The sequence below is a fragment of the Neoarius graeffei genome, chromosome 25 (assembly GCF_027579695.1).
Source record: "Neoarius graeffei isolate fNeoGra1 chromosome 25, fNeoGra1.pri, whole genome shotgun sequence".
Lineage (NCBI taxonomy): Eukaryota > Metazoa > Chordata > Actinopteri > Siluriformes > Ariidae > Neoarius > Neoarius graeffei.
This window is the reverse complement of record NC_083593.1, coordinates 40,460,753-40,486,321: the sequence shown is the minus strand read 5'-3', so window position 1 is coordinate 40,486,321 and position 25,569 is coordinate 40,460,753. Positions and strand designations below refer to the sequence as shown.

General features: G+C 41.1%; 1 protein-coding gene across 2 annotated transcripts in view; it reads left to right on the top strand.

Annotated features, from left to right (window-relative positions):
- Window positions 1-352: 352 nt before the first annotated feature.
- The window catches only part of chd1 (chromodomain helicase DNA binding protein 1), a 43,732-nt gene continuing 18,515 nt past the window's right edge, over window positions 353-25,569 (top strand). Inside the window, exons 1-23 of one of the 2 annotated variants that reach the window (XM_060909167.1) lie at window positions 353-710; window positions 2,118-2,276; window positions 4,352-4,550; window positions 5,787-5,891; window positions 6,136-6,194; window positions 6,291-6,452; window positions 9,440-9,705; window positions 9,863-10,088; window positions 10,177-10,277; window positions 10,385-10,563; window positions 10,685-10,809; window positions 11,932-12,148; window positions 12,426-12,515; window positions 12,684-12,874; window positions 15,214-15,402; window positions 15,574-15,736; window positions 18,426-18,578; window positions 18,682-18,753; window positions 18,871-19,020; window positions 19,257-19,405; window positions 21,488-21,584; window positions 21,674-21,769; window positions 21,884-22,060. In XM_060909167.1, coding sequence (XP_060765150.1) covers window positions 2,224-2,276; window positions 4,352-4,550; window positions 5,787-5,891; window positions 6,136-6,194; window positions 6,291-6,452; window positions 9,440-9,705; window positions 9,863-10,088; window positions 10,177-10,277; window positions 10,385-10,563; window positions 10,685-10,809; window positions 11,932-12,148; window positions 12,426-12,515; window positions 12,684-12,874; window positions 15,214-15,402; window positions 15,574-15,736; window positions 18,426-18,578; window positions 18,682-18,753; window positions 18,871-19,020; window positions 19,257-19,405; window positions 21,488-21,584; window positions 21,674-21,769; window positions 21,884-22,060 — 3,219 coding nt within the window. In that variant the 5' untranslated portion in view covers window positions 353-710; window positions 2,118-2,223. Of the gene's footprint in view, window positions 711-2,117; window positions 2,277-4,351; window positions 4,551-5,786; window positions 5,892-6,135; window positions 6,195-6,290; window positions 6,453-9,439; window positions 9,706-9,862; window positions 10,089-10,176; window positions 10,278-10,384; window positions 10,564-10,684; window positions 10,810-11,931; window positions 12,149-12,425; window positions 12,516-12,683; window positions 12,875-15,213; window positions 15,403-15,573; window positions 15,737-18,425; window positions 18,579-18,681; window positions 18,754-18,870; window positions 19,021-19,256; window positions 19,406-21,484; window positions 21,585-21,673; window positions 21,770-21,883; window positions 22,061-25,569 lie in introns of both variants that reach the window. The other variant, XM_060909166.1, reaches the window with a different exon arrangement.

Here is a 25,569-nt window from a genome sequence, read left to right as displayed (position 1 = left end):
GAGACATTCTAGTCTTCCATCTATGCATACATACACCATCCATTTATTAGCCCACCTCTGATCATTCAGAAACTCAATTGAAAGAGGGATGAATGAATGTTTATACCTGTTGTGTTTACATAAAGGGACACTATATCTCCTCCCTGAGTGTAAAAGTATATATTCAGAATAAAGCACATGGGAACTGTCAGATAAAATACCTTTTATTATACACACATGTTATGTCATGTAAAATACCATGTCATGTCTAGCTTATGTACACACACACACACACACACAGTGTAGTAATCGAAGCACGAGCATTGCTTTGGTCCTGGAGAGCACAGCATGGTGGTGGTGGTGACGTCACTGCCCGGGGTTTCCATCTCCACTGGCTCCGGTTTGAGTGTGTGAGCTCGTGACGGCGTCATGGCGGAGGCCGGCTGTTGTAGCACTCACGGCAGAAATGCCTGCTAGCTTCTTCAGGGGTTCTTCTTACGGAATACAAAGAAATTTCAAAGGCGGACACTTTCTTGTTCTTGGAAGCTCGGAAAGCGGGACCTTAAGAAAAACGAAACTTGACTGTATGAAAAGTTGGAGTGTTTTGGGCTCTCTCTCTCTCTGAGCTAGCTTAGCCGCTGTTAGCTGCTAACGCTAATCACTGGGAGGAAAACAAGAAAAAGGAGGTCGGAGTTTCGGCTCCGGAGCCGACTGGCGCCCGCTGGAGCCAGGTACCCAGACAAAGCCCGAAGACGCTCTCAACTCTGCGTTAATCTAACTTGAAGTCCTCCAGGTTTTCATTCCCAAGCACTGTGCTGCTGTTTTCGAGGTGTACGATCAGGCAGTGATGAATAAACTGGTGTCGCGGTGCTTTATTTTGGGAAGTTACTTTCGTTCCCTTCACTCTGACGACCGGAGCGGTGAAGACATTGAGCGAAGCCTGATGATGCAGTGCGGGAAGCCAGCATCCAGTCAAAACTCAAACGCTGTGTGTTTTATCCGAGCCACAGTGCAATTCGAAGCCTTTTCTCTCTGTCGCTTGTAGTCGATAACACTCACCGGAGTCAGTAAAGTTAGCTAAGTTACTTCTCTGAGCCAAACTCCTCCGTAGATTTAGTTAGCACTTAGCTTAGCATGTCTTGCTAAAGTGGGTAAACGAAGATGTAACCATAAGCCTGTATTTTCAGCAGCATGTGCTAATTTTAAAAGAGCAAAAACTAAAAAGCCTGTGTTAATATTATTTATTCACTCGCTTATTCATTTTTAAAACCTCTTGATATTTTAGACATTCTGCCACAACATTGTGTTTAGCAAAATAGCTAACACGCCGCTCTTACTGGTAGAGCCTAGCTAGCTAGCTAGCTAGTTAGCTTGCTTGGTTGCTGTGCGGCTGTTTAGCTAACGTGCTAGCATGCAACTTTTCGTCAAGAAAACACGGTTTTAAGCTTTAGCGTGTTAGCTCAGTCGGCTAGGTAGCGGTTGATAGGCTGGATTTAAAATGGACCGCGAATTGTAAAGCTCTTGTATGGGGAAAGTAAACTAACTTCCAAGATTTAAACTACACCGGGTTGATTTTTTTGTTTGTTTGTTTTAGAACTTGCATGACCTCGTTTGTCGGTATTGCTCGACATGGACGTCCCCAGGGTGTGTGTTGTGACTTTGGCCGCCGGTTAGAGCGTTCTGCTCGGGCTTCATTGTCCAGGAGAGTCCCGCTACTGAGGCCTAACGGCAGGCCTGGGCGCAGGACACATGTTTATCAATCTCATGTTGGTCACAGTAGTTTGTTCATTATATTTTGATTGTGTACAGTGCAAAAGTGAATAAAGTTGTCGTGTTTAATTCGTAGACGTTTCATTTTGACTTGTCATTGTTCATTCATTTCAGAAAGCTTCTTACAAGAAGCATGTTCATGACTTGAGTGATCTGGATGTATGACTACATCTGTACTCGTTTCTGCTTCATACCCAGTTGTAATTTGCTTTAATTGCAAAACTGTGATGACTACAAACTTTAACTACTTGGAACAGGAACATGTGTAATCATGTTAAAACAAATTTGCTACACAAGCTCACTCTAGTGCTAAATTGACATTTCTCATCTTGATTAAATACAGTAACTGTCCTGTTCTGTTTCTACAGGTGAGCGTCACTGTACAAAGCTGGAGGTTTGGGATATTCAAAAACCTGGTCAGGCCAAATAGCAAACATTGCTTGCTTTGGAGACCCAAATATTTAAACCACAGCCATGGATGGCCGCAGTGAAGATGAAAGTGTGAGCAACAGTAGCGGAGAATCCAGGTAAAGAAAACTACAGGGTGTCCCAAAAGTCACCCCTGCATGGAGGAAAGTAATTTTTTTTTTTTTTTTTAAAGCAAAATGTAGCTTTATTTACAAAACATCCTCAAGGGTGGCACAGTGGTGTAGTGGTTAGCACCGTCACCTCGCGGCAAGGTTCCGGGTCTGAACTCTGCGGCCGACGGGGGCCTTTCTGTGTGGAGTTTGCGCGTTCTCTCTGTGTCTGCGTGGGATTCTTCCGGGTGCTCCGGATTCCCCGCACAGTTCAAAGACATGCAGGTTAGGTAAAATACCCAACCACTGGGGTTTTGTACAAGATAGATAGATAGATCATACTTCTTGGTGCTGGTCCCAAGCCCGGATAGATTGTGGAGGGTTGCGTCATGCACAACAGATATGTGGAACAGATCTGCTGTGGTGACCCTGAACGTACAGGAGCAACCGAAAGATGACTTACAAAACATCCTCTACATGATTGGCATTTCTTTATCAACACGCACAGAATCTTCTCTTACAGTCACGATGAACTCATGTTAACACGTGGTGTTGTGCATGTAATATGCATCCCTTTAAATGATTTTGTGCTGTAAGCATGAGTGATTTTTTTCAGTATGTTCTTCTTTTGATAAAGCCTATCTGAAGGAAAAAAAAGAGCTAAACTAAGCATGAAAAATTTTGGAAGACATTTTGCGAAAAAGTGTTAATTTTCCCTATGTATGGAGACTTTTGAGACACCCTGGGATATCTGTTTGGTAAAGTTTACATTAAAGTTGGCAATGCAGTGCTGTTACTTTGCATGTGGTGAGACTTTTAATCGCAATGTTTTGCACGCTGTACGTTTGGTTTAGTCCGTTCCTTAAGTCAGAGCCTGGAGAGTGCCCCCAGTAAACATAGCTGAAGTGTGACTCTAGTGGCCCTTTTCCACTACCCTTTTTCAGCTCACTTCAGCCCGACACGGCTCGCGTTTCGACTACCCCAGAGCAGCACGACTCAGCTCGCTTCAGCCCTCCTCAGCACCCAAAACTCACACGGTTTTGGAGTGGGGCTGAAGCGAGCCAAACTGAGCCGAGTGGGGCTAGGGGCGTGAGAAGACACTCCCCTGTGCACTGATTGGTGAGGAGGAGTGTCCTCACATGCCCACACACGCCCCGCGAGCACACTGGGATCTGTAAACCCGGAAGAAGAAGAATTACGAGAATTTCTGAAGCCTTATGCGCCTCGCCTCATCTATACGCTCTTGCCAGTATCTGTTGGTGTTGTCGGTGACAACAAGCCACAGCACCAAGACCAGAAACACTAACGACTCCATGTCCTCCATGTTTATTGTTTACTATCCGGGTCGTGAGACTACCGCTTAAAAGGTCACTGATGTCACTGTTTGCGCTGCCTAACGACATCACGTGACGTCCACCCACTTTCGCTAACTCCACCCAATGTGTCCACCCACTTCCAGCCAGCATGGTTCAGCGCAGTTGTAGTCAAAATGCAACTCCAACAGCCCCACTCAGCTCGACTCGGCACGGCTCAGCCCGACTCAGCCGCGTTGGTAGTGGAAAAGCGGCATAGAATGATTGACAAACGACAGTTAATGTTTTGAAAGCTTCACCATTAACTGGTTCCCCTTCTGATTTCACCTGTTTCTCTGACAGCTGTAAAACAATGTTTCCTAGAATGACTGTATTGATATTCCTCTTGGAGGTTGATAGGTATGTATTTTCATAATGGCTCCTAGTTGTGCCATAGCCATGGTGGTTTATTCTAAGGGAAATTATTCAGCCATATAGCTCAGTTGTTTTGTGTGCTCACCGTGTGTTTTGTTAGCTTGCAAGTATAGTTTGGTTATTCTGTACATGTTTTGGTATTATGGTTAACAATTATTATGGTAAATTGTTTTATAATCTGCAGTTGTCCACTTGTTTGCAGATTTGTATTTTTGTCTTCATTTTGTTTGACAGCACTGATATCAGAAAAACTGAATCACCTTGTTCCGTTGACTTCTTAGAAATGAAAGAGAAATTAATGTGACAGTTGGGCAAATGTGTTTGTATCTTAACATAAAACTGCTTTGTGTGTTTCAGTAACTCGGATGATGGGTCTGGATCTGGATCTGGTTCCGGTTCCGGTTCTAGCTCCAGCAGTAGCAGCTCCAGTAGCAGCCAGTCAGGGAGTAGCGACTCAGGAAGTGGCTCAGACTCGGGCAGCCAGTCCGATTCTGACTCTGAAAAGTCCAAGGGGAAGAATGGTCAGAATAACTCTGCCAAGATTGATTCCACAGAAGTAAGGCTTTATGATTTGAGAGATTAAACCAAGGTCTCATTTTGTGGTCATAGATTAGTGTTAAAATATTGAGTTCTGTGTTTCCCAAAAGCATCACACCACATGAAGATGGTCATTGGTAATTGTTAGTGAGAACATGCAGTCGACCAGATTATCCTTACAAGGCTATTGGGAGAGGAAAGATGAATACCTAACAGTTAGCATTATGTAAATTACAGCATGCTCATTGGTAGCGACTGGCTTCCTTTTATTGTTAACCATGCTGAACATTTTCAGTCAGGCTATTCCTTTAAAACTTGTGCTAAGAGAGAATCCACACTAAACCAGTCTACAGTGATGTATAGATAAGTAAATTATATATTATACACACGTGTGCAAGAAGGTCCGGGTTCGAGCCCCGTGGCCGGCGAGGGCCTTTCTGTGCGGAGTTTGCATGTTCTCCCCGTGTCCGCGTGGGTTTCCTCCGGGTGCTCCGGTTTCCCCCACGGTCCAAAGACATGCAGGTTAGGTTAACCGGTGACTCTAAATTGACCGTAGGTGTGAATGTGAGTGTGAATGGTTGTCTGTGTCTGTCAGCCCTGTGATGACCTGGCGACTTGTCCAGGGTGTACCCCGCCTTTCGCCCGTAGTCAGCTGGGATAGGCTCCAGCTTGCCTGCGACCCTGTAGAAGGATAAAGCGGCTAGAGATAATGAGATGAGACACACGTGTGCACGTGTGTGTATAATATACACACACCATATATATATAATATAAAATAAAAACTTGTCAAATGCACACTTCAGGCACAGTGAGAGTCATCCTTTGCATTTAACCCATCTGAAGCAGTGAACATGCAGCCACACTACAGTGCCCAGGGAGCAGTTAGGGGTTAGGTACCTTGCTCAAGGGCACCTCAGCCCAAGGCCACCCCATCTTAACCTAACTGTATGTCTTAAAGGAAGTGGGGGGGAACTGGAGCACCCGGAGGAAACCCACGTAGACACAGGGAGAACATTTAAACTCCACACAGAAAGGCCCCCTGTCGGCCACTGGGCTCAAACCCAGAACCTTCTTGCTGTGAGGCGACAGTGCTAACCACTACACCACCGTGCCACCATATATATATTTTTTATTATATATCACACGTGTATGTGTACTTTTATGTATATAATAAATAAATCAGTTTCACTTATTTGTGTGTGTATGTATGTATGTATACTCTAAAATTTTCCTACTTTATATCCTTTTGTTGCAGTTCTGGAAGTCTAATCCCAGTATCCTGGCAGTGCAGAGGTCAGCTCTGCTCAGGAAACAGCAGCAACAACAGCAACAGAGCTCCTCAAACAGTGACTCGGATGAGGTAGGACCTTGCAGGACATTTGAAATGACTGTTTTGAATCAGTTTTGCTTTTCTTATTCTGCTCTTGGATCATTTTGTTTCGTTGATGCAGCACTAGATTCTTGCTGGGCTAATGGTATTCTCATTGTGTTGACATCTACATGAAGGCATTTTATAGACTTAAAGAATTGTACAAGAGGCTTGGCATAATGACATTCCAGGACCCTGCCCTTTAGTAATTGGTGTGTGTGTGTTTATTGTTAAGGAATCCTCTAGTAGTGATGACTCAGATGATGACTCTTCGAGGAAGCGAAAGAGTAAAGGGTGAGTCCAACCGTTAAGCATCACTAAATCTACAGGTTGTTGGGGTCAGGATATTTTGCAGTCATTGAAAAACTGTTAAATGATTGTGTGTGGCAGGTCTGGATCTGACTCGGACTCTGCGTCTGGATCTGACTCGGACTCTGGTTCAGGGAGTGACTCGTCTAATTCTTCAGGCGAAGAAGAGGTGGAGAACAGTGAAGAGTCCGTTTCAGACTATGAACCTAGCCACAAAGTTAAAAGCAGGAAGCCACCTAACAAGTATGGTGATATGTCACTTCTGAAGTCAGCATATATTGAGGGTTCCAGCTGCTTTTTTTGTACAGAAAAGCTTTTGTGGTTTCTGAATATACTCAGGTTTATGCTTCATCCTCTGGAACGCACAGTAACACATCTGTTACAAAAGTCATAATGTTTCATAGAAAGTTGGTCTCAAAAGCACTGGGTTAAGATGGTTTCTCTTTTCCAAATTCTTCAAAGCCTCAACAGCATCAAGTCTGATCTTTCTTTAATTTTATTTTTATTTAATCATTTGGCTTTGAGAGCAACATTTGCATATTAATTTACCAAACCTTTGCTTTTAAGAGCCACTGGCCAAAATAAAGATGTACACACTAGCATAACGTTAAAATCTGAAACAGACAAGTTGAATCTTTCTTGTTTAAACTGCTAAAGAGAGGAGGATAGGCTAATGCTGAAAAAATAAAGAACTGTTTATACAGAACATGTAAAACCCAAACTTTTTGCCAAAGGGAAATAGTAAAGATTTGGGCCCCAGGATATTAATGCTTATGAGAGAAATGCTGTTTTATGTTCTCAAGCACTACGTTCAGACTGCAACCTGAAACGACCCATATCCGATTTGTTGCGAAATCTGATTTTTTTTGTTAGGCCGTTCACATTACCAATTATGTGAGACTTGTATGCGATCTCCAATATGAATGGAAAACGACCCAAAAGTGTCCCACATGCGCAAATTGACACGTAGTAAGCACATCTACATAATACGTAAACAAAAAAAAAAGCGCACTCTTCAAGTTTAATGATTTCTTTTTTTTGTTTTTGTTTAATTATCTGGTTAGTGTTTAAAGTGTGAGGTCTCGTGTGTGTGTGGTTTCTGAACTGAAATGAAAACGTGTAGCCTGGTAACGAGGGTTGACTCCTAAATGTCTATCTAATTTCTATATAAGTGCACTACATGTTACTAGGAAGTAAACTCTATATGGGCAATTCCATGTAAATGTCAACCTCACCATGCAAAAATAAAGCAACATGTAATACATCAAAACCACTCCCAGAGATATCACCAAGGCCTGTATTTTACGGATGTGAATAAGTTGAACCAATTTGTAACCAACCTAATATGTCACAGTCAGTCTTTCTTTCTTATAATGTAAAACCCAAGCTAAAATCAACTTTGATCATGTACAATTCTATACTATTGCCACAAGCCACAGAAATGTATGCTAAAATCCGCAAAACAATAGCCATCCTAAATATTATTTAAGAACTTTGATAGTTTTAGCTGATATTTAGAGAGTTTTTCAAAGGGTTATGGTGGTTAAATTGCTGATTTTCTAAACATATGCCATGTCTATTTCAGACGCGTCACATCCATAACGGAATTTCGTCACATCCATAACGCTAACTTTTCCTTCCGAAACTCTGCATGAAATACAAATTATTTTAAACAAAGATTTTTTTTTTAATATTCACCTTGGACCCCTCTATCAAACGGATATCTCTATTTTGACATTAGGTTTACGATTTCACAGAGTTTGATAAAAATGTACAGTCACCCAAGAAAAGTTATACTTTTTCTGTCACATCCATAACGCATCTTTTATTGGCATTTTCTGGCATGCCCGAGATGTACTATAGGAAGTGTTCTTGTTCTATCACTTCTCCAGTATGGTACAGCCTTAAAATATGCAACACCTGTTTAAATACTGGGAGACAATAAAACATGCACTGGGTCATTTGTTGCCATTTTGAGTTCAAGTGTCACGTCCATAACGCTGGAATTGCTCATATAGTGCACTCGAGCTTCAGTAGGGAGTCATTTGGGATACGGCCACTGTATTACCAAACTCTTAATTCAGGCTTAATAATTTGCACAGGGCGGCACGGTGGTGTAGTGGTTAGCGCTGTCGCCTCACAGCAAGAAGGTCCGGGTTCGAGCCCCGGGGCCGGCGAGGGCCTTTCTGTGCGGAGTTTGCATGTTCTCCCCGTGTCCGCGTGGGTTTCCTCCGGGTGCTCCGGTTTCCCTACAGTCCAAAGACATGCAGGTTAGGTTAACTGGTGACTCTAAATTGACCGTAGGTGTGAATGTGAGTGTGAATGGTTGTCTGTGTCTATGTGTCAGCCCTGTGATGACCTGGCGACTTGTCCAGGGTGTACCCCGCCTTTCGCCCGTAGTCAGCTGGGCTAGGCTCCAGCTTGCCTGCGACCCTGTAGAAGGATAAAGCGGCTAGAGATAATGAGATAATTTGCACACATTTATTTCGTCATATTAATAAACTTTTTCTACATTTTTATAAATATTTATTTAGATTGTTTATAGCCAGCTGAATTCTGCAACTTCTCTCAGCGCTGGCTCAGGGTGCATAAACACCAGTGCAGTTTGCTATGGAGATGAGGCGAGACCTGGCGATGTGGTTTTTGTGGCGGTGGCGGAACTCGCACAATAATCTGATTAATGTGGGCAGTAGAGTAATGAGACCGAAGGTGTCAAATTACTGGAAATTTCCAGAACAATCTTATAATCTTGTAATACAGGATGGTTTAAGTTATAAATCAGTTATAGAAACTGTTTTATTTAATCAGGCTAACAGATAAACATCCAGGTCCCTACCAAATCCACCATTAGCTTGATCAATTCTATAAAAGTCTATTTAAATTCTGAAAACTGTACAAATGTTGTTGTTTTCCACCAAAGAGGCGGGATTAGCCAACGCAGAATAGTGACGTTTGTGTCTTGTTGATGACGTGTAGGTCGCATGAATGCGACCTGTCCGGTCAGACTGCAGTCGCATGTGAAAATATCGGATATGCATCGGATTTAGGACCACATATCCAAGTGGCCTGGGTCGCATGTGAAAAAATCGGATCTGTGTCGTTCAGATTGTCAATAACAAATCGGATACAGGTCGCATATGGGCAAAAAAAAATCGGATATGGGTCATTTCAGGGTGCAGTCTGAACGTAGTCTAGTAGTGGTTACTCTAATCGCTTCTCTGATTCTTCAGGGCTAATGCCAGAAATGGAAAAAAGAGCAAGGCTTCAAAAAAGAAGCCCTCAACTTCTTCGTCAGACGAGGATGATGACTATAAAAAGGCTCTGGCTGGTCCTCGGAGGCAGGCTACAGTGAACATCAGCTATAAGGAGGCTGAAGAACTGAAAACGGACTCTGACGATTTGGTGGAGGTGTGTGGGGAGGACGTCCCACCGCCTGAGGAAGATGAGTTTGAGACTCTGGAAAGAGTCATGTGCGTAAGAATAGGATTAAAAGGAGGTAAATATTCTGATGTTTGACGTTTTCCTGTTTGTTGACAAATGACTTGTAATTTGAGTTTTAGCTTCATGCTATTACACAAGGCCAGTCTGTTTTCCCATTCTGGTCTCCAACATGACTGCTTATGTGCACAAAAATGCGTTGTGTTTGTTTACAGCTACTGGGGCGACCACCACAGTCTATGCTGTTGAGGCTGACGGAGACCCTAATGCGAACTTCAACCCAAACAAGCAGCCAGGAGACGTGCAGTACTTGATCAAATGGAAAGGCTGGTCACATATTCACAACACTTGGGAGACGGAGGAGACACTGAAGCAGCAGAACGTGAAGGGCATGAAGAAACTGGATAATTTCAAAAAAAAGGATCAGGAAAAGAAAAAGTGGTAAGGTTTTTGTTGGTAGTGTGGTAGGTCGGAGCTTTCTGCTTGTATAGGTGAAGCCTGAGACAGTGGTTGCATTTTCTTAATGCAGGCTCAAAGCAGCTTCACCTGAAGATGTGGAATACTTCAACTGCCAGCAGGAGCTCATGGATGACCTGCATTCACAATATCAGCTTGTGGAGAGGATTATTGGTAAGAAGATGCATAACTCCTCATTTTGTTTATTGATGTATTTGCATAATTTTGGGGTCCAGCCTCAACTGTTATATTAATACACACATCACCATTAATTTTGCAAGGCCATTCAAATCAGAAGTCGGCAGCAGGCTACCCAGACTACTTATGCAAATGGCAAGGGCTTCCATATTCAGAATGCAGCTGGGAAGATGGGGCACTTATTGCTCGAAAGTTCCAGAAGTACATAGATGCCTACATGAGCCGGAACCAGTCCAAAACGATCCCCTCCAAGGACTGCAAGGTAACAGACTAAAGATTAGAGTGCTCTAAAACAAGCCCAATAAAAAATTAATAAATCTGTGCACTGCAGTCTTATTTAATGGCTCCATGCAGTGAAGGAATGTGCACTTTTTTTTGTTCAGTTTTTAAAGCTGAGGCCGCGGTTTGTGCCTATGAAGAAACAGCCTCATTATATCGGCGGGGAAGGGCTTGAGCTTCGAGACTACCAGCTGCACGGCTTAAACTGGATGGCCCATTCGTGGTGCAAGTATGTTCAGCTGTACATTAATTGTTGTATTTTCTATGAAAGGTGCTTGGCACCCAATAATTTTCTTAACATGGATGAATCGGATACAATGAGTGTATTTATCAGTCCCCGTTTGAGTAAATGGGAGACAGTGCTCTCTGATCAGGTATGTCCTCATTGAGTATCCCGTATTGCTCAAGATGATGCTGTAATGGTAAATAGTATTGATTTGCCACATGGTTAAGCGGTTTGCTTAAGAAGAAAGACTTAAAGGAACAGTCCACCGTACTTCCATAATGAAATATGCTCTTATCTGAATTGAGACGAGCTGCTCCGTACCTCTCCGAGCTTTGCGCGACCTCCCAGTCAGTCAGACGCAGTCAGACGCGCTGTCACTCCTGTTAGCAATGTAGCTAGGCTCAGTATGGCCAACGGTATTTTTTGGGGCTGTAGTTAGATGCGACCAAACTCTTCCGCGGTTTTCCTGTTTACATAGGTTTATATGACCAGTGATATGAAACAAGTTCAGTTACACAAATTGAAACGTAGCGATTTTCTATGCTATGGAAAGTCCGCACTATAATGACAGGCGTACTAACACCTTCGGCAGCGCATTGATATCTGAGCTCCGTATCAATGCGCTGCCGAAGCGCGCAGAAGGTGTTAGTACGCCTGTCATTATAGTGCGGACTTTCCATAGCATAGAAAATCGCTACGTTTCAATTTGTGTAACTGAACTTGTTTCATATCACTGGTCATATAAACCTATGTAAACAGGAAAAACGCGGAAGAGTTTGGTCGCATCTAACTACAGCCCCAAAAAATACCGTTGGCCATGCTGAGCCTAGCTACATTGCTAACAGGAGTGACAGCACGTCTGACTGCGTCTGACTGACTGGGAGGTCGCACAAAGCTCGGAGAGGTACGGAGCAGCTCGTCTCAATTCAGATAAGAGCATATTTCGTTATGGAAGTACGGTGGACTGTTCCTTTAAATTCAGGTTTTTGGTTCCATAGAATGAGAGACTCGTGTAACATACTGTTTTGTGAATATAAATATTAAATTGATATTGGTGACAAACTTTTTTTTAATTTTTTTGGATCAGCTGAATTTGTAGAGTTAATTATCTTGTTCTGCTACCAGAGGGAACAGTTGTATTCTGGCAGATGAGATGGGCCTTGGAAAGACCATTCAGACCATCTCCTTTCTGAACTATCTGTTCCATGAGCATCAGCTCTATGGACCATTCCTGTTGGTGGTACCCTTGTCTACACTCACTTCCTGGCAGAGGGAAATCCATCTCTGGGCCCCGCAGATGAATGTGGTCGTCTACCTGGGTGACATCAGCAGTAGGAACATGGTAAGATGGAGCAAACTAAATGCAAGTTTTATTCACTGTGAGATTAGTGAGAATTTTATTATTAGTAATGGAATAATTATATTTTTCTTTTAAAGTCTCATAACTGACCACATTATCAAACAATTACAATAACGTAGATATCACGTTTTAGCAAAGATGCATTCCATTCTCACACACTGCTTGAGCTGTCCTTGTTACTTGGAAAAGCAAGCTTTTTTGTTTTTACGGTGCATTATGTTTGAAACGGTGTATTAATAATTGTTGTACTGTTCTTTAGATCAGAACACATGAGTGGATGCATGCCCACAACAAGCGGCTAAAGCTGAACATCCTCCTCACAACGTACGAAATCCTCTTGAAAGATAAGGTATGACTTAAAAATGGCTTACAATTCTGGTTCATGTACTCCTGTTAAGTTTCATTTGTCTGTCACTTGTGGGTTTCTGACTTTCAGTTATGACTTTAACTGTCCTTAGTTTTGGCACTCGGACAGCAATTTAATAGAAATAACATTTAAGTCTCTGTGTTTGTGTAGTCGTTTCTGGGGAACGTGAGCTGGGCGTTCATTGGTGTGGACGAGGCCCACAGGTTGAAGAATGATGATTCCCTTTTGTATAAGACCATGATTGATTTCAAGTCCAACCACCGGCTCCTTATCACAGGAACACCTTTGCAGAATTCCCTCAAAGAGCTGTGGTCGCTCCTCCACTTCATCATGCCAGAGAAGTATGAGCCCACTACAATATCATTGCCGCTCACCATACAACATGGACGTTTGCTTTTTAGTTGTAACGTGTTAGAAATGTTTTCCCCATTTTGCAGGGTTCCCGCGGGTCCTTAAAAAGCCTTAAATACAACTTTCTGTTTTCAAGGCCTAAAAATGTCTTAAATTGTTTGGAATGACTGGAATTTTCGAAAGGGAGGTATTAAATTTAATATTGGACCGAATGAGTGAAATGTCTCCATCCGGTTTGGGTATTTTTTTTTTTTTAACCGTAATTTTAAAAGTGACCAGCGTACCTTTTGGGGGCAGCATTGGTTCTGTGCGTCTTCTATGCATTCTGTAGATCAAGAACTAACGTTAGGAGGCTACTGGAGGAAGTGTGGTGTGGTGGTTGTGAAGAGTGAGAGATCCGCAGGTAGCTTACGTGGGCGCTAGAAAGCATTGATAATTATGGGAAGATGTCTGTTTAACGACAAGTGGTTGGGGGATGACAGATACCCCCCAAATAAGGAGAAGACTCGTTTGCAATAAAAAGCGCTGGATCGCACAAATGTGTTTAAAGACAGTAACGCAGCGCTGGGGACACAGTGGACTGGGAAACTGTTTTTTCACGGACACGAGGCGCGCGCGTGTGTTAGAGGTCAAGCACTCCGGAGTGAAACGCAGGGGGGTTCGCGCATGCGCACGAGTCAGATGGAAAATGGGACTTATAGGACATACTACTACTACTAATAATGATGATGATGATTAGCATCATTTTTTACATAATTAACATTGTTTATTGTACTAAGTTTAATATAAATATATAAATAACCTTTATTTCAAAACTCAATTAAAAAGAACTCCAGAAAATACAATAATTCTAAATATAGTACAATATAAATAATTTGTACAAAGTTTGTTTTATTACTTATCGTCTACAACAGTGTTTTTAATATAATAAGAATAATAACCACTAATAATTAGTAGTAAGTTATTATTGATTATTAATCATTACTACTTATGAATTAGTGATTTAATAAGTACTAGGGATTATTAAATGTTATAAAATTGTTAAAAATTATTGCAAATAATTAAGTAGTAATTGGTAGAATGCAAACAAATACTCATGGAGTATAGATTTTTTTTTAAATAGTGAACATTGATATAAAATAAATGTACTACTACTAATAATAAACAATAATACTACGAGTAATACTTGTTAATGTTATCAGTTCAATTGTTATATCAATGTTCACTATTAAAAACAAATTATCTATAATCCATGAATAATTGTATCACTACTACTACTAATTTACTACTTTTTTAATAATTTTAACTAATCTTGTAACTCAATTTTATAGCATTTTAATAATCAACTTATTATTTATTAGTATAATTTAGTAGTTGATGATAATAATTACTAATTATTAAATTACATTTTGATAATCACTGCTTATTAATTAAGTAGTAATTAATAATACTGAATTATAATTGCTACTCAATTAATATAGCTAATAAGTAGTGATTAAAATGTTATAAAATTGAGTTAATTTTTAAAATTATTATTAAAAAAGTAGTTAGTAGTAGTAGTACAAACAATTCATGGATTATAGATTATTTTTGAATAATGAGCATTGATATAACAATTGCACTGATGATAATTAGTTTACAGTCATTACAACACATTGATTAATATTGATAATGGTTATGAAAGGTGACAGTTGTTTTTCTGTGTTTAATGTAACGCTCTGATGATTGTATGACTGCATAAACAGGTTTATGCTGTTACCTGCTATAATGCAGAAGATACTCGAGAACTTCCTCAGCCAGCTGTATACTGTACGACACTCAGACTGATTTTGCCATCGGACACAAAATCACACATCAAAGATAATCTTTGGGGATTGAAATAATGCCGGCTAAGGTTGTTCAGCTGGTTCTACTTGCCGTTTTTATTGTTTTCGTTTTTGAAATGATTCATGGTGTTTTCTCCAGTAAACACCAGTCTTCTCCTTGCTGCTACAGTAGTTCTGCAGGCCCAAAACACACGACTTTGCTTGAGCTGTTTGCATGTCTAACAGTTGCCTTTGATGCACCCTGTTGTTCGCCAATTGTGTGCATTCTTCTTAAAGTTAGTAAAAAAAAAAACTATTGCAGAAAACAGTTTTAAGTTGTCATATTTATCATTTTCTTTGCCATGGTACAGTCTTAATTTTTCCATTTAGAGGTCTTGAAAAGGTCTTAAGTCTTTAAATTTGTACTTGAAAATGTGCAGATACCCTGTTTTGTATTTCATTTTTGTCTTGTTGGGCTTGTTTTATGGTTGCACTTAAATTTACTTGGGGGATTTGGTTCTCAGGTTTCACTCATGGGAACGGTTTGAGGAAGAACATGGTAAAGGCAGGGACTCGGGCTACACTAGCTTGCATAAGGAGCTGGAGCCTTTTCTCCTACGAAGGGTCAAGAAGGATGTGGAGAAGTCACTACCTGCCAAGGTGGAACAGATCCTTAGGGTGGAGATGAGTGCCATCCAGAAACAATACTACAAGTATGACAGAGCATTTTTGACTGTCCACATTCTTGCTCGCTTATTAAATAAAGCGATTTAAACATTTATTAGCATTCAAATTGCTTTGGCGAGTGCTGCGTTTTCTCAGTGGTGTAGAATCATCAATGATTAGCAGGCGGTTGTGAATAATTATATAACTGGTTTTCATAGGTGGATCTTGACGAGAAACTACAAGGCACTTAGCAAAGGCACAAAAGGAAGCACGTCTGGTTTCCTCAACATTATGATGGAGCTGAAGAAGTGCTGTAACCACTGCTACCTCATCAAACCTCCAGAGGACAATGACTTCCACAACAGAACCGAGGCCTTGCAGGTATGGCTAACAAAGGAGTGAAGCTGATATGTTGGACTAATGCAATGACGAATAAGCAAATACTTAAAAACCTTTGATTGGATAATTACTGCAGTGATTGTTTCAACTGGCAACAATTCTTTTAACCCTAACTGATGCAGTGAGTAGCTTTTCTTAAATAACCATGTCGTCATGGACAAGATGTTACTGTGTTTCAGAAAGGTCAAATTATTGGCCTGTAGCAAGAAAAGAAAACAACTAAGGAGATTACTGAAATGACTGGAATTGGGTTAAGAACTGTCCAATGCATTATTAAAACCTGAAAGAGTGGTAATGAACCATCAACTTCGTGGAAAAAATGTGTTTGGAAAAAGATCCTGACTGACAAAGATCAGAAATCCCTTCAATGCTTGAAGTCAAATTGTAAAGTGAAAAAAAGAAAATCGACAGTAGAACTCACGATTATGTTTAATAGTGAAATTAAGAACATTTCCACACTCACAATGTGATAACTCTCAGGATTGGTACTAAACCACTGTGTGCCCATAAGAAAACCACTTATTAGTGAGACTGATCAGGAGAAAAAGCTTCAATTTGCTCTGGAGCATTAGATAAAGGTCATGTGGTTTGACAAGTCCAGATTTGCCCTATTCTAGAGTGATGGATGTGTCGGGGTATGAAGCATACCTGCAAACTTGTCGCTTTTTGGCGACAGTCACCTTTTTCATTGTCAATTGGGTCATTCACGTGAATCGTGTAGAGCCGGAGAGGTTTTTTTTGGGGGGGGGGCGGCATCTGGGCCGATCGTAATCTCAACTGAGCTCGCGCCTGTCAAGAGAGGGGGGGTGGGCTTGCTGCCATGTTATAGGCCATTATTGGACAATTCTTATAATTGACATTTTTTCTGGACCAATCGGAATCTCAGCCTTTGCCTCAGGATCTTGAAACACACTGTCATCTATGTTCGCGCTTGTTAAGAGACCCCTGAACCTAATGTGGAAACTCTGATGGTAATTGAAGGCAAGTCAGCCTTTTTGGAGCTAAAACAACAGATATTTGTTTGCTAAAGCATGTTTCACAATTGGATCACGATCAGAAGCGACCAAACATTCGTGCGACCGATACATTTTTATGTTGATTGTTAACTGTTGCCGAAATAATCGCATATGAAAAAGTAGTCGTGCAAAACCTGCACGTCTAAAGCGACCGTTGTGCAATGCAAAAGCATGAAATCTTGCGATATATCTTGCGACTGTTGTACAATGAAAGCAGGTGTTGTAAGATAGTGCGATAGGGTGGCGCGACTCATCTGGTAATTGGACGATTGAACGCGCGGCGCTCGTGCAGTTAACGAATCCATGGTACGAGTGCACGTACGAGTCAGGTTAGAGTCGACGACGGATAAGTAATGCCAGCACGCCCAAACGTCTTCGCTGGAGTTCTTGGAGTTGTACTCGGACATTCAGCAATCCCAATAGACGGCGAGGAGGTATTGGTGCAGCAGCATCCATGGTCAGTGGTGGTCTGAAGCAGCTGACTATACAGAGTTTATATACTAGTGACAAAGCGTGGCAAATTGAGCTGATAAATCGCGCACTGATAGTAAAACATTGCAAGATTACATAAAATGTTGCGCAACAGTCTCATTGTTGCAAAACAGACACACAGGGAGCTGCGATTCATCCTATGATCTTTAAAACTCGTGCATCAGTATTCATTCATTTTCATTATTCATGCAAAACGTACTGAAAAATAGTGTTTTTCAGTTTCCCTCCATGGTGTTTACGTGCGTAAGAGTGTTTGTGAAGCCCTTGTCCAGGCTAGAGAAGGAAAAAATAAATGTTTTTCAGTATAATATAATTTGTGTTTTGGTTCTTTTATTGTTTTCTTATTTCTTAACACTTACTTGAGTTCAGTGTCGGCGTCACCATTATCCGCGCACACACCACCACCCCCCCCCCCCCCCACCCCCACCCCCCCACCCCGGACACTGTCACCTTTTTTTCTCTGACGAGTTTGCAGGTATGATGAAGGAAAACGCATGAAGCGATGCATCCGTCATGCATAGTGGCCACTGTACAAGCCTCTGAAGGCAGTGTTGTTATCTGGGGTTGCTTCAGTTGGTCAGATTGAGGCTCAGCAATGTTAAAATGAAGTCAGCTGATGAACTGAATGACCATTATCACATCACTGGAGAGAGATATTTTTCCCCCTTCTTTCCTGATGGCACGGGCATAAAATTAGGGCTACGATTGTGAAAGAGTGGTTCAGGGAGCGTGAGTCATCATTTTCACACATGAGAGTCCTGACCTTAACCCCACTGAGAATCTTTAGGATGTGCTGGAGAAGACTTTACAGAGCGGTTTGACTCTCCCATCCTCAACACAAGATCTCAGTGAAAAATGAATACAACTCTGAACTGAAATAGATGTTGACATTTGCATAAATTTGACACAATGCCACGGCGAATGCATGCTGTAATCAAAACTAAAGGCGGTCCAACCAAATAGCGTGCTTTTTTTGGAAGGGGGGTTTACACGAGTGGTGTATTTCCTAATAAAACACGTCATTCTCTCTCTCTCATATATGATTTTTTTTTTTTTTTTTTTGTGGTGTGTTGTATCATGATCTGTAGTCTTTTAAAGTATGTATAAATAACAATTAATAATTCATAGGATTTCAATTATTTTATTTCCTATGTTTTGTGTAGCACCTAATCCGCAGTAGCGGGAAGCTGGTACTTCTGGACAAGCTCCTGGTGCGACTGAAGGAGCGTGGCCACCGTGTGCTCATTTTCTCACAGATGGTCAGGATGCTGGACATCCTTGCAGATTATCTGAGGAGTCGGCAGTTCTTATTCCAGGTGACCAGAGTACTTTTTGTTCTGTCTGACTTTTGTGTTCCAGCAGTGGAATTCAGCCACTGGAAATGCTTGGTACATTAGACTGATGAGCGTTGTCTTACAGAGGTTGGATGGTTCCATCAAGGGCGAGATGAGGAAGCAGGCATTAGATCATTTTAATGCAGAAGGTTCTGAGGTACTTGCATACATTCTATTCTGGTTTGCATAGTGATGTTACTGTTTTGTTTTTCAGACTGGAAATGAACGTGTGTGGAATGTGCTTATTTATTTATTTATTTTGTCCCCACCCCAGGACTTCTGTTTCCTGTTGTCCACACGAGCAGGTGGCCTGGGCATTAACTTGGCTTCTGCAGATACGGTCGTCATCTTTGACTCAGACTGGAACCCCCAAAATGACCTGCAGGCACAGGCCAGAGCTCACAGGATCGGGCAGAAGAGACAGGTAAACCACATGCTTTTTCAAAGGCATACTCCTTTTCGAAATGACTCTTCTCAAAACAGATGATCTGAGATGTGTGTAAAAGTTCTCTTATTGTAAGTGATGGTGCTCTTGTTCGTCATAAAACTTTATAAAGAGATCTTTATCTTGATAATGATTCACCGGATCTCTTTTTATAATGATTCACCAGTTTTGCAATGTTATTAAAACATAATCTTGATATATTTAAATTTTTTCAGGTAAATATTTATCGTTTGGTGACTAAGGGGTCTGTGGAAGAAGACATTATTGAGCGAGCCAAAAAGAAGATGGTGCTGGACCACCTTGTTATTCAGAGGATGGACACTACAGGGAAAACAGTCCTTCATACTGGTGCTGCTCCTTCCAGGTAACTTTACAGCTCGGCATTAATGGGTTGTTAGTATTCTCATATTTATGACTGAATGGAACTAGTCTGGTTAACACCAGACCATATCACAAGTGAAATATGGTCTGGAATCCGCCTATTGAATTTCTCGTAGGGGAGGTGTGGTTTACGATTGTCAACGGCCGTTTATTGGACGTTGCGAATGTCTATCATTTGGCGTATACGTAGCCCATGGCCAATCATGGCAGTTGTACCCGGTGACATAGTTAGAGCGACGAAGAGGCAAAGAAGAGAAGGAAAGAGAAAGAGAAGGCAGAACAAAAATAGGAAAACAATGGCACCGAACGATTACTGCCGTTTGTGCAAGACAAAGCTTGATCGAAAGTTTGGTTCGTATCGCTCGCCGCCATGTTAAATGTGATCCGTAAACAGTCCCAAATAAACTACAAGCTTCCGTTTGTCGAGTAGTACGCGTCACCGTCTTTCCACCCCTCCCCACTCTCTGATTGGCTCCCTAACTCAGGCGAGCCTTTAGACCATAGTTTCCATGCTGTCTTTTCAGATCGGAACGATTGTGCAAAGCACCATGGGATTTCCCAGGTTAGAATGGAACTCCGAGGCTTAATATTCTAGGTTGACAAGGATTCTCACCACTAACTGCGGTCATCACTGTAATGTCAAAAAAAAAAATCTTTCTGTACTTTCTGTACTCACTATTATAGATGAGTCTTCCGGATTTACCCGGAAATCCGGATATTTGACAAAACTCTTGAAAATCTCCGGTTTTCCGAATGGAGAAGTTTTATTTTTCGGATTTTTCGCGTTCCTAGACGCAGCGTAATACTTCGCATCGTCCTTGCATGGGCGCAGTCCTCAAATAGCCCAAACACAGTTCATTAATTAAAGACAGGTGTTCTTTGTTAATGGCGCACGTGCCGGAGCTCGTTAGGCGCGCACACGCCCAAGGCGCGCCTTCAGGTGCACGAGCTAAGGCACGCAGGACTGACGCCGTTCTGCGCAAGTGCAACACAATCGCACTGGAAAGCATGTTCAAGCTGCCAGTGTAGCTGCAGTCTTTTTAGTTGCGAATTACAAGTATTTCCTCTTGTTGTTAATTCGCCATGTCAAAACAAGCAAAATAATTTCCTCCTCCTTTCGACGTGAAGAGAGGTAAACAATTTATTATATATTTTTTTCCATCAAAGTTGCATTTTGTGGTTTCGAAGCGAAGTTTTAGTGCTGCTTCTAGAACACATCAAGAAAACGTGGAAGAAACAGCAATAATGGAAGAGCCGGTTTCTAAGCTACCTAAAACTAGCAATGGTTATTTATTTTTTGTTACCTAATGTACTCAGGCTGCCAGTCAGTGTGTGACACACACCCTGAAAAATCCTAGCTACGCCCCTGATTTACATGAGAAATTTGGTCTTCATTGGTGTTTAAATTTACAGACAATACGAACTAATGTAAACAATTGGCTTCAACTCGCGTAAATATGAATTGGAAATTTTTAGTTCACTTTAGCTTCTGCAAACGCACAACTCTACTAAAAGATTGATAAACGAGGCTCAATGTCCCCAACATTGAAACCTGAAAGCTTTAGAAACTCTAACAGACCTTTACTTTTTAACAGTACTGTTTTGGGATTTTGCTGACTTTACCTTCAACTGTCTGATTTTTTTTCAAAGTAATGAACTGTGTAGGCAGGAAAATCACCGTGTTTTCTAAATGCACTCCTGAAAATTACTCATTAACTAGGGGAATTAAATTTGATATTTTTGACATGCAAATCATTAATGTACATGAAAGAAAAAGGCTTTAAAAGTTATAATTTGTTTTAGTGAAAATAAGTACTAGAATGCAGGGTTTTGTGTGTTTGTTATTAATTTTTTTCGGGGAACGTTGGCGCCCCCCCCAAATCTTAGTTTGACTTTCAAAAGTTCAGGATTTTTTTTTTTTTCTTTGCTCCACTTTCATTTCTACACTATACATCAGTAAGAGGTCACAAACCTGACTTTTAGAACCATAGATGATAATGGTTTTAATGTTTTTGTTTGTTTGTTTGTTTGTTTGTTTGTTTGTTTGTTTGTTTTTTAAAAGCAGTTCCACCCCTTTCAACAAAGAGGAACTGTCTGCTATTTTGAAGTTTGGTGCTGAAGAACTTTTTAAGGAGCCAGAGGGAGAAGAACAAGAGCCCCAGGTGTGTTGATTTGCAGTGGCATATAAACCACAAAACGGTGTTTAGATGAAAGAGAAATGAAGGTGATGTATATTAAATTTTGTCTGTAGGAGATGGATATTGATGAGATTCTGAAGAGAGCAGAGACCAGGGAAAATGATCCCGGTCCATCTACTGTAGGAGAAGAGCTCCTCTCGCAGTTCAAGGTCTGTAAAATGAATGATCTGTTGTGCCAGGGCGCACTCCTGGTCCACAGAATGGTCTTAGTTTAGAGGCGGCATCACTGCCTTGATTTAACCAGTTCTTCTGCCTTCTTCCAGGTGGCGAATTTCTCCATGATGGAGGAAGAAGATATGGACATGGACACAAGCGGCAACCAGAAGACCTGGGATACAATCATCCCTGAAGAGCAGCGGAGAAGACTGGAGGAAGAGGAGAGACAAAAGGAGCTAGCAGAGATCTACATGCTGCCTCGCATGAGGAACTGTGCCAAGCAGGTTAGAGGAAAATCATATTACCTCTGCCTTAGTGAATGCACTTACAACCAGAGAGCATTTTCTGCATTTTTGGTCAGTATTTATATAAATCTGAGGAATATGCAGAGTTCCCCCTGGGTTCTGAAAAATATTCTCCACTTTTGTCCTTGAACAATAAAATGAAATGAGTATTCTTCACTTTTTCTTAGTCTTTTTTTTTTTTTTTTCTTCCCTTAGTTACTGACTTGTCAGAGTGGACTTAATACAGGTTTCTATTAACCAAACTGGCACAATTAAAATGTTTGTACAGATAGAGGCCTCTCCATTACATATAAAATTTGGGCTCTACTTCAGCCTCTAGTAAGAGACTTGGTTTTGGGCACCATGTGCACCTTCAAGCTAAAGCCTCGGTCACAACCGGCTGTGCGTGCTCCTACGGCCGGTCTACGTGCAAAAAACGCAAGAAACGCACAGAGGGCGCACGTGTGACGTGCTGATTTTAGAGCCGTAGACTGGCCGCAGAGGTTCTTTGTCATGTCAAACAAACTCTACAGGCGCTTATGTTTTTTTCCAGGTTGCAAGACAAACTTACGGCCAACGCGCGTCTTTCTCCATGAACAAAAAAACCCACAGCGATTTGGGAAACGCCAAAAATCGCACGGCCAAAAAATCGTACGTCCGGTTGTGACCTAGGCTTAACATAAGTGAACTCAAACTAGAGGTTTAAGATTATTTTAGCATGGAATTATTCAAAAGAGGTATTAGGGCTCACTTTACCCTTTACTCCCATTGACGCCGGATGCTGCGTCACGCAACATTGCCCCTAGCGCAGGTTGTTGCATAATGCAACATTGCCCCAAATGCTGGTTGCTGCATAACGCAGCATTGTTGATTTGTCATTATTTTCAAGACGCATGCCAGATTTGTTTTTTTTTTTAATAAAAATGTTAGTGTTAATGCTGAATGAGCATGATCCAATAAAAGCAGAGAATTTTATCTTTTAAATGCAACTTATTTCATGTCTTTATGTGCTTCAGAGGCTGAGATATTGAATTTTTCATAGGCGTTTTCAATTAATTATTTTTATTTCAGAAAACCCTTAGGCAGATGGGGACCTTTTCTAAAAACTGGCTTAGGCATTTGCAGACGTTTTTTTTGCAGGCGTCAATGGGTTAACACACAACTTGATTTACAATTGAACAGAGTTGAGAAGAATCTTTGAACAACCAACAGTGAAGGAATTCGAATTCCCCATCAATTTACAAACCGAACACAGAATGACACCGCGTTTTTCATCATACGTTAGCTCAAGGGCGTTTCCAGCTATTGAAAAGCACAGGGGCTAAGGCAAGTTTTCCTGAGGCTTGTATTATTTAAGGGAGATTGGCATGGATAGGTTGGGGAGGTTTATATCTTTTTTTTTTTTTTTTAAAGAAATATCACCCACACTGCTCTTTTGTTGTAAGAATGAGTGTAACAAATGGTGCATACAGGTGTTCCTATTAAAATGACCGGTGAGTGTATACAATTCGGTTCACCATTCAAAATAAATGGACTAGACTAAAGAAATCGCTTTCAGACATGTTTATGCTTATTACCAAGGGAAAGTGCGTTCCTGTTTTAAAATATACTCCAGGTCGTCCCCCTTTCCTTGCCGCTTTTGGCCAGTGGTCCTATGTGTGATGTAGATGTGATGCTCTTTTGAGTTGTTACAGGAAGTTGTTGAAAAAAGTATTGAGACCACTGAGCTCTAGCGCTTGGCCTTTTCCGGGAAATAAGAGTTTGGGTCATGGCGACAGCGTGTATGTCGGCCTCGGTTCAGAGGTTTCAGTTTCGAAAATTGTAAGAGTAGAATAATATTAATTTTTTTTTTTTTTTGCATCCCGGTTTCCATCAAATTGTACGCTCTGATTGGCTCGCGAGTGGTCTGGAATTCTACGATACAGACCTTTTTAGCAACTCGCTCGTTCACAACAACAGTGAACATAGTAGCAATTTTTGTCAACATTTATTTTCGTATTTCTCAGTATAATAGCATTAATTTTATATCATGGATAGCAATAACGACATCGTTCACAGCGAAGGCGAGTTTTACTACCCTGATGAAGACAAAATAAAAAAACATTTCAGGAGAAAACCAAAAACCTGTAACTGTTGCTAATGCCAAGCAAAAACATGGCTGAATCCTGAATGACTCAAGAGGACTCCATAGGCGGCAAAATGTAGGTTTTTTGTTTGTTTGTTTGTTTGTTTGTTTATGGAAGTGTGCTTGTATACCGAGGAGGAAGCCGTTTGTATTACAGCTGTGAATTAGGATTCAGAATGCCGGCTCACCTTGGCTTTTTCCCTTTCGGGCGCTCTCATTTTCTGTTAGAATTTGGTAAAGAAAAAAAATATATATATATAATTTACCAGCTTAAGTTCGGTCCATATCGTGAAATACCGTGACCTCAGTCTTAAATTTTCAAGACCTCAGTCACGGTATTTCACAATACGGCCCTCCCAGCTGTTAAATAATATATTTACTAGTGCATCTCAAAAAATTAGAATACCATGAAAAAGTTCCTTTTTTTTTCATAATTTAATTAAAGGTAAACTTTCATATATTCTATATTCATTACATGTAAAGTGAAATATTTAAAGCCTTCTTTTTTGTTTTAATTTTGATGATTATGGCTTATAGCTCATGAAAATCAGAAATTCAGTATCTCAAATTATTAGAATATTCCCTAAGATCAATCAAAAAAAGGATTTACAATACAGAAATGTCCAACTTCTGAAAAATATATTCATTTATACATTCAATACTTGGTTGGGGCTCCTTTACCATGAATTACTGTATCAATGCGGTGTGGCATGGAGGGGATCAGTCTGTGGCACTGCTGAGGTGTTATTGAAGCCCAGGTTGCTTTGATAGTGGCCTTCAGCGTATCTGTATTTTTGGGTCGGGTGTTTCTCATCTTCCTCTTGACAATACCCCATAGAGAATCTATGGGGTTCAGGTCAGGCAAGTTGGCAGGCCAATCAAACAGTAATATCATGGTCAGCAAACCATTTGGTAGTAGTTTTGGCACTGTGGGTAGGTGCTAAGTCCTGCTGGAAAAGGAAATCAGCATCTCCAAAAAGCTCGTCAGCAGATGGAAGCATGAAGTGCTCTAAAATCTCCTGGTAGATGGCTGTGTTGACTTTGGACTTAATAAAATACAGTGGACCAACACCAGCAGATGACATGGCATCCCAAATCATCACAGACTGTGGAAACTTCACACTGGGCTTCAAACACCTTGGATTCTGTGCCTCTCCACTCTTCCTCCAGACTCTAGAACCGTGATTTCCAAATTAAATGCAAAATGTACTTTCATCTGAAAAGAGGACTTTGGACCACTGAGCAACAGTCCATTTCTTTCTCTCCTTAGCCCAGATAAGACGCTTCTGACATTCTCTGGCTCAGGAGTAGCTTGATATTAGGAATGCAAAAGTTGTATCCCCTTTCTTGAAGATGTCTGTTTGTCATGGGTCTTGATACACTG